Source organism: Amblyomma mixtum, chromosome 2, assembly GCF_055824585.1.
Source record: "Amblyomma mixtum isolate Tamu chromosome 2, ASM5582458v1, whole genome shotgun sequence".
Classification (NCBI taxonomy): Eukaryota; Metazoa; Arthropoda; class Arachnida; order Ixodida; family Ixodidae; genus Amblyomma; species Amblyomma mixtum.
In genome coordinates, this window is record NC_143013.1 from 269,136,213 (window position 1) to 269,151,404 (window position 15,192).

Consider the following 15,192-nt stretch of genomic DNA (forward strand, 5'->3'; position numbering starts at 1 on the left):
AGAAGTGAAGGGTTGGGCGTCTCGCCGTGACAGGAGCCGAAAGAGAAGCGAGACAGTGAGTGTGGGAGAGAGCGAATAAGGGGTGGCACCAAAAATACACCTGAGAGCTTTTTTCTTTTTTTTCTTTCACGCCGACATCGCCGCCTCCGAAGCAACAAATAAGGAAGCTATTGGTGCGTCGGTGGCAGCGGGGCTCGAGCTTTCCTATAAACGGCTGACGACGCTACGACGGCCTCGGAGCCGACTTGGTCACGTGACAGAGACGAAACCGCGGTGAAGAAAACTAAAAACAAGACGGAGGAGAATCTGGGATGCGAGTCGGAAAGCTCTTCCACGTCCCGTTTTGCGTCCGCCTTTTCCATCTCCTCCTGGTGGTTGTTTTTGTTTACCTTTCTTTGAGCCCCCCCTACCGAAGCGCCTTCCTGGGTGACACAGTACCTCCTGTGTATAGGATCTGCTCCGTCGCCTTTCTCAACCCGGTTGTCGCCTACTGCGTATTGCGCCTGTAAGCCGTGAGAAATACCTACTGCCACCGAGTAGTAACCGTAAGTTATGGCCTGACGTCACTAGAGCGCGAAGAAGCAGCCAACGTGTCTACCTCAGTGAGTCGAAAAGAAGAAAAAAATATGATGAGTTATGTTCTCGGAACGCACACAAACCTCGAGGCAGGTTTTTCTGTCTCTCCAGAAATTCAGATTAAGTTAAACTTGTCGCTTTCAAACTGCGATACTCGGCCTGAATCCTTGCGTCAGCTCGCTGAAGTCAAGTTTAAGCACCACGTTTCAGATGCAGGTCAACGACCCCAGACGACGACAGCCACTTGGGATCTAGAAGAGCGGACGTAACTCGCTGGAGTTCGTGCGCTCCTTCGAATCGTGCAACAAGTTGCGGGTAATCCGGCAGGCTGAGGTTGTCATGAACTACCCGTTGCAGGAGGAATCTGGGTGGAAATGCCGAATTTTCCGAGCTATAAGAGAGGAAGAGCGCAGCTCTAAGCGCGCCGCCCTATCCCTCAAGTATCCGAAGGTAAGCTACATCGTTGGCGCCAATGTTGCCGTCGCTGTCATCAATAGAAGGTAACATTCGCATGCCGCGCCTTTAAGGAAGGCAGGTTAAGAGAAAATCAAACGAAGTAAGCGATCGTACCCACCGTAACGCATACGCCTCTTACCGGTAACGCTTAAATCGCATCCTTCTCCTCATCCTCATTGCAAAAGCGACGAACGCCGGTCGCGAGCCGGGTGATCAGCGCCGCCTGTCAAAACGACCGCAGAGGCGCGGACCGGCTCCCGCAGCGAAGAACGAACCGAGCGACGGTGGCCGGCGCAGATGCCCTGCGGATGCACTGCAGGCACTACTTCGCCGCTTTGCACGTCGGCAGTGCGGAGAAGCCGACGCAACAATCCCAAGGGGCGGGAACAACGTGCACGTCACGAACGTTGAACCCGAACGACGTGGTTGCACGTACTACACACGCTGCACACAGAATTGCAGCAGCACACACAAAAAAAGAAAAGGATGCGAAAACACGGGGCCGAAGGAGCCGCGAAGCGGCGATGTGACAGGACCACGAGACCTCGAGCCGGCGCGGATGTGCTTGTTTCCATTTTTTTTTCTTTCCGCGTTAGTTGTTGTGTTGAGGTCGGCGCTTTGCGGCGAAGCGCGCGCGAGGGCTTCTGCTTCGACTGCAGCTCGGGAGATGGCGCCAGGCAGCAGTCACAATCTGACGTAACCGTGCGGAGTGTGATGAAAAAAAATAGGCGCTCGATTCACGGGTTCACTGAGAGAACATGAAGCGCCTGATTTGATCTATGCATAATGGAATCGGCGCTTAATTTTCCACCTCCACTTCCCCGCAGCTCACAAGAGAGTGGTTTTTCGAGAAATCCAGCTACGCAACATGCGGCACCAACGACACTCGGAACAGAAGTTTTTCATTCCGCGCCCAAGAGCACCGTTTGTCCCGCATTTTTTAGTGAGGAAATAAGAGGCTCCCACATTTCTCGTTATTCCACTGGGCGAAGGCTGAGTGGGCGGGGGGGCTATACTGTGCCTCCTTGCTTCCCCTTCCCCGGATTGGAGGATGAATTCAGCTTTTTTTGTCAGACGGACATATTATAGCTGCTACTTTACCGCAAACTCCAGAAATCTCCTACGACATAGCTATCGTTGTAAAGCACTTCATGCCGTTCTCAGGTAAGAAATGTGCATTTGTTGATCAAACGTTTAGGGAAATCCTCCCAAGGTGGAGCTGATCTGTAATTAGGGAGCAATTACTAACTGACATGCACCCAAGCGCAGAAATCGTCTATGGTCCGGGGTTCGAACCCGGCTTTCCTGCAGAAATAGCATATATTTCCTTTGTAGCCGCATGGCTGCGCTTGTACGGATGCCAATGAGTAATTACTCCCTTATTACCAATGCGCATTATACGGCTTCAAAAATATAAAGGAGGCAGGTAGTAGTCATTCGTCGTCTTCCTTCTCAGTCAATTAAGAGAGAGAGGTAGAGACAGAGCAACGGGGTAAGATTAGCCAGAACAGTGCTCTGGGCGGCTACCTTGCAATGGGGAAAGGGGAATAAGGATCCGTAGGGATCCCCCTTTTTGTCTCCATATTCTTTCTAGGAAGGCAGCAGTAAAGATCAACAAAGACGAGGAGAGAGAGCGAATATAAGAAAAAAATCCCCTTAGAAAAGGTGACATCCTGGCCAGTAAAAAAATTTACAGATGAGTTAGCTCGGTTAAGCCTAATGCGACATAGGTCTGCTAGCGCTAGCTATTGTGCTTAGTTTAACTAGGCTGCTTAGCTCAACTTGCAACACTTAATCTCCGCCTTAAGGGTATGCCGCGTTAGCGCTAACGGGTAAGTGCTCACATATACCGAATTTGTCATTCTCCGCTATACATTCACAGATAGCTGGGAGTCCTCATACCACTCTTGGCACAGTTGTGCAGCGGTTAAACGATGCACCATTGCCCTGCGATAGCAGTTGCTGGCACCGATGGGGCTTGTGAGACTCAGGTTGCCCTTACCGAACAACATCCCGTGAATATTCATTAATTAAACTGCCACCTACCGCGGTGGGCAGTTTGGTCACAATCCGGTGGGTAGGTTGTGATGACGCCACAAGGTCACTTGACCTATAGGTGGGCAGGTTGCCCACAACGCGGTGGGCACACGGAGGGGCCTCACAGACAACGGCTAAGCGACTGAGTGGAAGCCCTAGTGTTAACGTAATAAAACGTATATGCTAGTGGCAGTGGCTTCATGGATAGCTGGACCAAAGGAGGATTACGTTTTCCCAAACGCTGAAGAAGCGATGCTGATTCACTATACTCCGTTTCATACATAGCAGGCAACGCTGCCAAATCTAGCACGCCTGTTCGCGCAGGATAAGTCCGCACGCAAACAGTAGTTCCCCATACAACCAAAGCGAACACAAACATATTTCGTAGCGACTGCCACCCCCTGGACTTCGTTTCACCTCTTGCCACTTTTTCGTCCTGCGACTCGTCGAGATTTCGAGAAGCAAAAAGTACACGTGGCGGTATGATACGCGGTTGGTAGGGCGAATCACTTCTACTAAATTCGCGCCCAAAAAGTAGTTCACACTCCGTGAAAATTATGGCCAGATAGCCCGAACACTGAGCGCCTCACAGCTTCGACCGTCATTTTCAATGCTACTACATCGTTTTATACCGCTCTTTGTATTCATCGAAACAATGACCGGAGTTTCGAGAAGAACGAATGATACGTGGCGGAGTAATATAGTTTCACGGACGCACTATTTCAGCAACCTCCGCAGCGCTGCCTGCTATGTATGAAGCGGAGTATAGGCCTGCACAGGCACCGCACTCACACCGGACGTACTCGCGCCCTGGAGAGCTCAGAAAGTCACACAACTGTTACCAAAGAAATTGCGGTGGGTTTCCCTCATTTGCAAACCAAATGCCATGCTTGCGAGGAAGCAGCCACGCCAGCTATTAGGCACTTCGCGGACATGCGACGAAGGCTCCGGGGCCAAGTCGCCAGCTTCGAGGAGCGGATTCGTCTTTCGCCGCAGGCCGACCACGTCCTAAGGACGCTGTTCAGCTGCGCCGCGGATTCGGCCATCGACCGTATGGTGTGAACTGCGGGGCACTCCTCTATGTGGAAGTGAACAGGGTAGAAAGTAGGAACATATACACAAGCGCTGTGCGCTTCCAAACGGATAACCAACATGTGCTATTCTGGCAAATCACACTCCTCTATGGCTGGTTTCATGCCCTCCTATACCCCTATCCCCGAATCTGAACCTTTAGGCAAACCAATCAACCTTTCAAAAGTATTAACATCATCATTAAGCGCTGTTACACAGTCCACATTACTATTATTGCAAATAAGAGTCGAGTGAATCTTGAGGTACACCGTCTCACATTTTTGGCTTAATAATATTTGTTTTAGTTTAGAACCTTTTTCCAGACGAGGCTCGACAACAAATGGCAAGATCAAGGCAAGGAAGGGTCCCTCCACAGGGAGCTGGATAAGCAGCTGAAGATATGTTAAAAGGGCAAGAAGACATTTCTGTTAATTGGCACCGAGTCTGTTGCGTGCAAAATACAATGAGGTAGGACGTTTACCGCGAACAAATCTGTTTTCTTAGCCGGAAGATACATACAATCGAGCCCATTTTCAGAGATACAGGTGTCTCGTTTCACTTAAGTAAGACCCGCCTCGTGAAAAAAATTCAGTGACCTCGCCGGAGGCTCGGTTTTTAGCATCTCCGCACAGAGTGCGCAAATGTCATGTTTTCTCTGCCGAGTCTCCGCAGTTATGCCTTATCCACAGAATGGCCAGAGATTGTGATTTAGACGAGCGATCTGTTTCGGCCGACGTCGAAATGAATAAAGCGTTTGTAACAGGCTGTAAGTATATATGCATGCAAGGAGCGTTGCTTGAACACCTTAATTTTAAACAATAATAATTAAACTTGCCATTTGGCTCCATTTTCTGGGTCTTGTGCTTTGTCCAGAAGCGAAGAAAAATAACTTTCAGTGTTTGCACTCTCTGAAGGCGAAAAAAAATGGCCTCTTTCAAATCCTTCCCTCCCCATTCTCTTCTCTTCAAAAAGGCGTTCTCTTCAAGACGGCCTACTTCCGCCCCATGGTGGCAGATAAGATACTGTTCTTGGGCGTGACGCATATATGCATCGCATTCATAGTTCAGAGGGTGGTAAAGTGATCCGGAGGCGGTGACATTTTTTATAATTTTGTTACGTCCCACATGCTATCATACATATTGGCTGTGGCATTGTGACAAGTTCGTGGAGCCAAATGAATGAACGATATTCAACACACCAATTAATCAAAACTCAACGAGAAACGACTTACACGGTGTACACTATACATCCCTGCGAGTGGCACCAATACTTGCCCACAAAACTAAGACTTGTTATCAACAATCTCAGCGTATTAACCCCGGCGTTTAAAAGGGCATGGCGCGAACTGTGTACCTTGCCCACGTTGAGTTCTGAAGGCCGCAAGAATGAATGTTAGCGAGTGTTCAGTGCGAATGATATCATAAGCTCAAGCAGTTGTTCAAAGAGGGCCGGCGGTCGGTCGCAGTGCAGAACGCAGTCCAAATCGTTCTTCCTGAAGAACGCAGCACAGGACACATCAAAGGAACGTTCACCACACTGACGATTGAGCAAATCTTATTGCTTGACATGATATCTGTAGCGCATGAACGTCGATCCTGTATATGCTTCTATACTGTGCAGGTGAAGACAGAAGAAAGAATAAGGCAATTATTTATCGCCCGTTGATGAAGTGATGATTTATACATGCCTCCACAGCGAATGTTGTCAAGGGCGTATTACTGTCCCAGGCGGTGTGCCGGCAGGCAGACAGGCTGGCGCCGAACACACACTGTTTATTGGGCAGACGTGCGCCCGCAAACAGAAAACAAGTAGTCAGCGGCGTTAGCCGAAGGTCGAATGTACGAGGCTCTCGGCAGCGCTCGATTTAATGGTGACGACGAACATTTCAGATAAGGCGACTATGGCGCTACGACGATCTGGAACCCTTTATGGCGTATTCCAATCGCCGATCCGGAGCGCATTTTTTTTTTTACTCCACGAACCAAAAAGCATGCTTCTGAGCCGATTTGGATTCGAATCCTGAGTTCTTATAGCTGAGCCGGATTTTGTGCACTTTCGCGTATTCAAGGCTCTGCTTCGAATCACCGATTGGAGTACGTCATTAAAAATCGACCTTAGAAAATGTTTTTAGGCATTCTATATATTGTCCATAGACTTTTGGCAATACAGTCTATAGAGAGCGTATAGACAAATACTATAGGCAGTCTACAGACATTCTATAGATTTATGGCCACACACATTTAGTGGACTTGTCTGTGGTAAGCCTATACAATATGAATAGATAAAAGTAAATATCTATACGAAAGCAATAGATTATATAAGAACTCCATAGAAAGTCAATAGACCATTCTTATAAAGGCGCGTTGCTCTCGGTTACAGTAGTTCCTGAGAAATCTGGTCGCCGCGTCTCGGGTGGTAAGGCGATAAGGCCGCGCGCCGCAGCGATGAACAGAATGCACGGAAAAGCAAACATTACAAAGATTCACGGCAATGTGCTGCGAATCTTTCATATTTCTGGTACATATATATTTTCGTGCTATAATCGAAAAAGAGGGGTTATATGTAAGGCGTTTTCAGTGGCTGATGGGGGCGGGAGGAGTATTCGCTTACCCTAACTTCTCCGGATTGCGCGTATATTATCTTTGATTTTTTGGGCTGCAACGCAAACATCGCGACCCGTTTTCCCATCCATTGCGTGATAGCGGAGTAGTCCGTCCGTGCCCAACCCGCAACAATAGCGTCCGTTACGCAACCTTGTATCGACGGGTTCCTGCAATATATCCAAGCGGCGTCGCCTCTGAAGCTTTTAAAGTAATTTTGGGCAGCTTTTTTTTTTTTGTCAGCAAAAAAACGCATTCATATTCGGGTGTCACATTGTGGGCGCCCCCATGAAAGAGGCACATCGATTATCGAGTGGTTTAGTCACCAGCAAATACGCGATAACCGTAGCGGTTAATCATGAGAAAGAAATAACAAAGCAAACATTTTTGCCAGTATTTCATGTTCGCCGACATGGTACTTCCGTGCGGGAGGGGTTCAAGGGGCAGAAACCTAAAATAAGAAATTGCAGAAAAAAAAATACAGGCCTGTCCTATTTAAAACCGGCACTCATGATTATATGCAGCATTGAGGACAGGGAATTCTGCAAACGTCGATCAGGTCACCGAATATCGGCACGGAGCACACGTGGCCGTCACACATCAGCGCCGCTTCTATAAAACTTTGTGCTATTTTATTAATGATTTTATTAACCAACGGGAAGCATGGGTTAGCACCTCTGTAGCGTTTGAGCGCATCACAGACTGGCATATACTTGTCAGTTGTTCATAAAACCCAAAGATAAAGGCAAGAAAAAAGAGACTACGACTTTTCGGCCTTCTTAGGGGCTGCGGTGGTGAGAGTCTACTTTTACGACTCCTTCTCCCACACGTGGATCATATGACCAACGATGGTACAGACTTTGTCAAAAGTAACCAGGCCTCATAGTTTGCTTCTCATACGTTTAAGAGACCCCTCACCTCTTCTCTAAAGATCAAACACTTTTTGAAGGAGAGGACAGGGGTCCTCCTTGCCATACAGAGATTTAGAGCTTGAGGGCTGGAATAATAGCTTTACTATACGACTGAGAAGCAAACCGTGCAGCCTGGCTACTTTTGACAAAGACTGTACATTATCGAGAACGCCAACCTGATAGCCTATCATATATCTATCTCAAAAATTTCAGTAGACAGCACATACCTTGTCTAAACTAATGTTTTGCATAAATAGTCTTTACGGTCCAGTTCTACTCGAACACTGACCACATTCTCAACTGCCAGCAGATGAAGCCAGAGTTTACAGTTATGACATATGACACCGACTCCGTTTTCCCTGTAGAAAATTCCCCGTACGTCTGTTTCCAAAAAAAAAAGTAAAAGAATAAAGCGCCTGGAAAACGGGACGGTTGGAGAAGACGGAGCAGCGCCTTACCTGTCTCGAAATAGGTGTTCTGCTTCTCGAAGGCCCGGCTGAACACGTTGACGGGCCGCTGCTGAAGGAAGCAGATGGCCCGGTTCTTTTCGTTCATGCATTTCTCGTCCATCGTCGCTGTCGACATGTCCTCCGATGCGCACAGTCACGGCACCAACCGCACCGGGTGCAAGTCACTCAGGGCTACAGGCAAATACACGTCGCTGTTGGACGAGGCACTTTGACGGCGAGATTGTCGAGTACCTCCTTTTCCCCACTGACAAGCCGTGCCCCCCGTATTCTTTCAATAACCGAACATCGTATCTTATTTCGGCTCGCGCACCGCTGGCGGGCCAAATTCACGCTCGAAGCAAAGCTGAAATAAGTTTTCGCACTCGCGAACGTTCCTCCAGGAATGTAAACACACGCGCGCACACCTACACGCACAAACTCAAAAACGCACCAGCAGTTTTTCCAGCGTCTCTTAAACACTATTCACGTTCCCTGGACGGAGAGGCAGCACAATGGCGCTGTGCGCACGTCCACTTTTTTTTTTTTCCTTCTTTCCTCGCTTTCCAACTCTTCGCGAATGCCAAGGATGTTGTTGCTCGTGGCACGAGAGCGCGGTATATGTTTTCCCAGAGAAGAATAGGCTCGACTTCCATATGCAGCACACCACAGGGACGGCACGAAATGAAGCTCTCGCGGGATGCCACGGCTCCCTCTTGTTGGCTCCAGAAGAGACGGTCTGCGCCTTTTCTTATTTCTCTTTCTTTCCTGAACTTCTTCAGCCTTGCCTCGTTCGACGTCGCTGAAGCTGAAAAGATGGCCACAGTTGTTTTTGTTGGCTGTGCGTGCACAAAGAGAAAAGTAGCGCTGCGGCTTTGAGCAGAATAAGGAGGCCAGCTGACAATAGGCGAGCGGTTCTTCTTCGACCCAGATCTGCAGCGCTACGGGAGGAGCTGGCGGCACGAGCCGTCAGTCGCTCGGACAATGAACAGTCTGGGTCACACGCGCGTTTGAGGTCAGCGCCGTCGGCTCTGCAACGGGATACGCCGGCTTCGCAGCGTTCGCGAGTTTCGTGCGCGCTCTTTATTGTTTGGAATGGAGTTGGTCGGATGACCAGCGAGACGTTGGGAGAAACCCGAGAATGAGGGCGGCGATATTAAGTGGACGTAAAGTTAACGTAAACAAAAGCAATAACGATGCTCACGGAAGAATAAATGAACGAAGAACGGCGTGTTTGTAGCTCAATGTTGTTTGTTCAGGCGAGACACGTGAAAAAAATTACATCATTACTTTGATTTTAGCATAGTGCAGGGCCCGAACTGGAAGTTTTGTATACACACGAATACATCTCGAAATTAGCACGGTGTCAGCGATGAAGAAGTTACAAGCTATACCATAAAATCCTTGAGCGCCTGTTTGGACACGTCGCGTTGAAGTTCTTGAGGTCAAAGCCTCACAGTCATGATTATCCTGCGCGTGTGTTCCGGCAGCTACAGTACAAGTACAGCAACGCACGCTACCATCCCTCCCTTGCAAGCGGGCTTGCAAAGCAGCTCCGAGCAAACATCGTTCGAGAAGGACACTCTGGATCTCCACGACGTCTGATGCATCCACAATGCGCGCATCCGTCACAGGTGAGCCGCCGTTCGAGGCAGGTAGGGAGTCAAGCCGTCAAACCGGGGAGCTTTTTGCAGATGGACGTCGAAAGAACAGAAAGAAATAGAAACAGCACGCCGCGAACGTCCGACAGCTGTCCCCACCAAAGCGGCGCGCACGTCACCCTAATCGCTCCAACGCGGAAGTCGGGCCAGACGGGCACTTGACAAGCCATTCGTCTGGACCAGTGAGCGCCGTGGCCCTAGACGGGTTTTCACCGAGCCACGATCGCGAGATCACAAAAGGGAATCGATTTGCGACGCGAAACACCACCGAGAAAAAAAAAAATATAACCAACACTCAGACGAGAGCTGCTTTGCACCCAGCCGTAGTCGAGACCACCTGTTCGTGAGTCTATTACCACATGGCTTGAACCTCGCGAAAGAGCTAGCACCCTCACACACAGGAACACACACTGAACACAGGAGTTACACCAATTCCAGCGCCGTTCTTTGAGAAAGAGCACGGCTTCGGCAGTCAGGAACAGCGGTAATCCCCGATATCAGGTCGCCGTCAGTGATTCCAAGGGTGCCAGATGACGAGTCACCGTAGTCCTGGTAAGGGATCCAGAGCAGCGCCGTCGAAGCACACCGCTTGAGGAGGCACAAGGCGCGCACTGCGCATCAATAACGCGCCAAGCCAGTAGCACCAGCACCGGCGCCGGCCGAGCGGCGTGTCACGCGGCGGTCCGAGCGAGTCGGCCAGCAGAGCAAGCACGGCGGTGCTACGGCATAACTGCTTCGCGCCGCGCTGAGAATCCTGTTTCTTGCTCGCCGCCGCCGCCGCTGCCGCCGGCGCGCCTTCCCCGCTGGGCGAGACGGACAGCCAGCAAGAAGCCAGCCAGTCAGCCAGAGAAGAGGGCAAGCTCGGGCGCGGCGGTGGGCTCTAATAATACGTTCTGGAGGAGAACCACGCGGTTCTTCTTCCTGCTCCAGCTTTCCCACCCATCGGGCGACGCACGAGGAGGAAGAACGGCCTCGCTTTTTCGCTTCTACTGCTGCTTTTCTTCATATATCTACTCGCCCGTACGCCTCTGTTTTGCCGCAGTTTTGCGTTTTTATCCCCTCATGTTTTCTCTCTCCATCTCTGTCCCTCTCCCCAAACGCCGCAACAACTGGCCCCTCGAAGCGACGCTTCCCGGAGAGCAGTTCGACGTTTCGGCCGCTCCTTTAGATATTTTTTTCTCCCCGTCCTTTATTCGCTCCCTCTCTTCTTCGCCTGTTGCTTCACGCAGCGGGCAGGCAGGACGCCTGATGGCGTTCACGTGAGCCCCGCTACGCACCCACCTGTCAGGTAAGCCCCTCCCCCTTCCCTCGCCCATCACCCCCTCTCTCTCGGCGCAGGGGCCATCTGCTAATGCGCTGGGCAAGGCCCATCGTGCGGCCCCCCTTCCTCCTCGTCCGCGTAGTAGCGTGTGTCTATATGCACGGCCGCCGGTGCCCACGCAATGTCTGGCAGCGACCGCTTCGCACCACTTGCTGTGCTGCGTCGTTCGCATGGGAGACAATGACCCGCCGCCACGCTCATCGAGCGCGCGGGCACTGTTCCTGGCACACGCGAGCCGCTCCCCACGCCTCCGGCCTTCTTGACAGGAAGAAGGGCCCTGACACTCGTTAACACGGACGGCCCCTCTTCTTACTTTCCTGGCCGGCGCAGTGACCTCACATTGCTGAACGCCCATGGTGTTTAATAACAATGGAAAGTTCAAAGAGGTGACGCTAGCTTTAGGCCGCGATTGAGGGCTCCAACGAGAAGAAGACGGCTTGTATACGATGCCCGAAAGAAGCGTCCGGTGTGTTGTACGCAGGAGCGGGCGCAACGCTGATGTGATCACGGATTCACAGCAAGCCGGCCGAAACTTCCTGCGAGGACGCGTCCCAAGGCACGTCACTCGACTCATGGTGTACCCAACTCCTAAATAAACTCCACCAGATTATGTGGGCCTCTGGTCAGGGAAATGAAAGGGCGCACGCCTTACCTCGAGCAGCAGTTACCCGAGGGGGCCCATTTAGCGCATTCCGATTCATCCCGATTCCCTCTACGTACAACGAACGCATAGAGTTGCAGCGTCTCCAGCGCCGAAAATACCGTCCTCCTCACCAAAAAATAGACACCCAGGACGCTATCTTTTGGCATCAGAACCAAACGAACACTTTCTCTCATCTCCACAAACTCCACCTAATACACCCAACACTATACACTGACACATGCCCATGGTGCCAGGCCCGTCCAAAACTCTGCCACATTTCGTGGGGATGCGGGCGAAACCGAACCACTTACAGACGCAGTACACGTCATTTGAGCAGTGGGAGGTGATGCTGACCAGCGATCGTATCGAGCACCGAAGAGCCCTCACAAAACAGATCTGTCTGGCAGCACAAGCCAGTGGAGCCCTGGAAAGAGGACCCCACCCACAAGCCTCAAGAAACATTCCACTGAATTTGCTCATTAAAGTTTACCTACCTACCTACCCAGCTACAAGCTGGCGCAAAGCAAGACTTGTGCGCACCTGAGAGCTAATCAAGAGTCGAAGCTAATTAAGGTAATAATCTAGAAGATAACCTATGCCAAACCTGAATGCAGGCAAGACGTCCTCTCTGCCCATGACCACGCGGTAGCTCGTCCACGTCATTCAGGTGACCTTAAAAGGACAGAGAGAAGCAGCACATAAGATGGCCAAGGAACATGTGCTTCTATGAACAGTCGGTGTCAATGCATTTCAGCTGTAATTTTGAATTTATATTATTGAGCTTCGGGCTTGTCAGGCTGCTCCTAAAACTCTCGTGGTTGCGTCCTCATTAGTGAGGAAACCACTCTGAAAACTGCACAAACCGCTGAAGTTTTACTGTGAAGCAGGACAACTCTGTTCAAGTGCTTGCGGTAAATGGCTTGCACTGCGCGTTTTAGAGTAGTCAACTCATGGGCGACATTGCTTGCGTCAGCTACGGGGTTGTCATAATCGCAACTGTCTTTTTCGCAGCACGCTTGACCTGATGGTGGTCTTAGTTGTTTTCCTTGCAGCTTCGCTTAGCGTCCACCACGTCCTTGCAAAACCCCCTCAGCATTGATATGGTCTGCGTTTTCTTAGAATGGGACATCGGCTTCGCGGCCACCGGTTCCTTGACAGCCGTCTACGCACACCGTGCCCACTTCGTCGTCCTCATTCCGTTGTCGATAATACACGGGGAGATGACCACTGATACTGTGCACATCCAAATTTAATTGCATCCGCAACACCGACTTTCACTGCGCCTGTAAGACAGAGCCCTGGACTCCAGTGTTGCCTATTTCGGAATATCTTTCATCCATTAGGATACCTACTGATGCGTTATGGTTTGCCGATGCGAATGGCGGAACAGGGCTCGTTCGCGACCTCTCTGAAACCTACCGCATACCGTATACCAGTATACCATACCATATCATACCATACCATGCCATGTTATGCCTTGCCATGCTCTACCATGCAATTACATGCCATACCATGCCATACCATGCCATACCATGCCATACCATGCCATACCATGCCGTACCATGTCACACCATACCGTACCATGCCATGCTATGCCATGCCATAGTATGCCACATCATAATATGCCACGCCACGACACGTCATACCATACCATACCATACCATACCATACCATACCATACCATACCATACCATACCATACCATACCATACCATACCATACCATACCATACCATACCATACCATACCATACCATACCACACCATTACGGCAGATGGTGTGCTATCATTTAACGAATATGTCGTCTAATTTGTCCGCCGGTAAAGTTAGTATTCCTTGATTTCATCATATTCCCATCTCTTACACAATAACGGCACGTTGCGAGTCAATTTAGAAAGTGAGAACTCGCAAGCAAATGATAAAAAGAATCCGGAATTAACAAAGAGCAAGATAAAGCAATCAAATTACAGCTCAAGAACAGTACGCTTCACACAAGGAAAAGTGAGAACAGTTAGCTTCGCAGTTCCGAATTTCAGTAGAAATAGGGAGAGCCGAAATGTGCCGGCACCTGTGTAAGATTATGAGCCATCTTTATCTAATTGTTTCGCTGGGCTCTCCCTAAAGCGTGATTTAGCAGTTGATAAGCACTTTAGTTCTGTGGTAGAGCGAATGAAATAATGAAATGCCTGAAGTCTGCATCAGAAATGTCCGATCGAAGTAGGCCGAAGCGTGCAAGACCAGCGTGTGACGTCGGCAATAAGGACTGATCGCAAAAACTGCAAACGCGATTACTATATGTCACGAATTTGAAATTATTTTTACAGCAAGCGTAATGACCTCACTATGCTGTAGCAGCATAGTTCAAAATGAGCAGCTTACTTGGAATGTTTAAGCAGCTGGTTTGAATTCATTGGCTTATTCGGTGCGCCTTCTCGCTAGAGTTTCTCAAGCGATATCATTCCGACTAAGGTAACAAGTCGGTGCTGTTTTAGGACTGATGTGAACGTAAACAGTTCTTGGAAGTCTAGAAATAAATAAGGCCGACAGCCCCGCCGCGGTAGCTCAGCGGATTAGCGCTCAGCAGCTGATGCCAAGGAATCCCGGCCGTGGCAGCCGCATTTTGATGGAGGCGAAATGCAAAAACGCCGGTGTGCAGTGCAATGTCAGCGCAGGACCCTAGAGGTGGCCTAATTTAATCCGGAGCTCTCTACTACGGCATTCCTCGCAGCCCCTGTTTCACTTCGGGTCACTAAACCTCATCGTACTACTATACCAATGAGACTCACAATCACGAGCTTCAAAGGGCTCTTTCAGCCATCATCGGACTCTCTCGAGATGTCAGATAACCACTGAATTTGCCATCTCGTTTTGGGAACAACAAAGAAGCTAGCCCATTAATGGATGCGGAAGAAGTTGGTCATACAAATTCCGCATTTGTGAGCGAATTACAACTGGATGCATGTTTAGACAGATGTCGAATGATTGTGTACACACACTGTACTGAAGCAGGTCCCTCAGTCACTTGCTGTGTTGGGACGTCCTGATTGGGTGCATAACAAAACACATTGCACTCTATGCGACACATCATGGGTAAGCATCTAATAATAGTAGCGTTGAAATGTTGCTAGACAAAAATAGGGTGGTAGTTGCCCCTTAACGTTTAACTATCAGTGTTTCTGCTATGCAATTTTTTCCTTGACTCACCACTAACGGGCTTAACAGTAAAACATTGCGTAGTTAAAATATGCATACTGCGCGCAAGCTAAAACTGATACATGAAGCGGAAGACATAGTCACCACAAGTAGCACAGGTCTGCAATTTAGGTTAGGCTATATTAGTCGAGATTACACAGCTGTAAAACAAGGTTATCTGGTTCGATATACATGGCATGAGGTTGTAAACCACTGGACCATACTGAGTACGTACCTTGTTGTCCATATAATGACTAAGAGGCTTAACATTTTAGTGGTG

The 15,192-nt window shown here is 49.7% G+C and overlaps 2 protein-coding genes across 4 annotated transcripts in view; one reads left to right on the forward strand and one right to left on the reverse strand.

Moving 5' to 3' along the window:
• Liprin-gamma (liprin protein kazrin) overlaps positions 1-9,266 on the reverse strand; it is a 148,607-nt gene extending 139,341 nt beyond the window's left edge. The window contains exon 1 of one of the 3 annotated variants that reach the window (XR_016289132.1): positions 8,110-9,266. Coding sequence is in view for 1 of the 3 variants with exons in the window: in XM_089573925.1 (XP_089430051.1) it covers positions 8,110-8,236 (127 nt within the window). In the remaining 2 variants the exon portion in view is untranslated. The remainder of the gene's footprint in view (positions 1-8,109) is intronic. The other 2 variants (XR_016289133.1, XM_089573925.1) reach the window with 2 other exon arrangements.
• LOC149363953 (uncharacterized) overlaps positions 1-15,192 on the forward strand; it is a 103,538-nt gene that overhangs the window by 55,785 nt on the left and 32,561 nt on the right. The gene's annotated exons all lie outside the window — the stretch shown is intronic.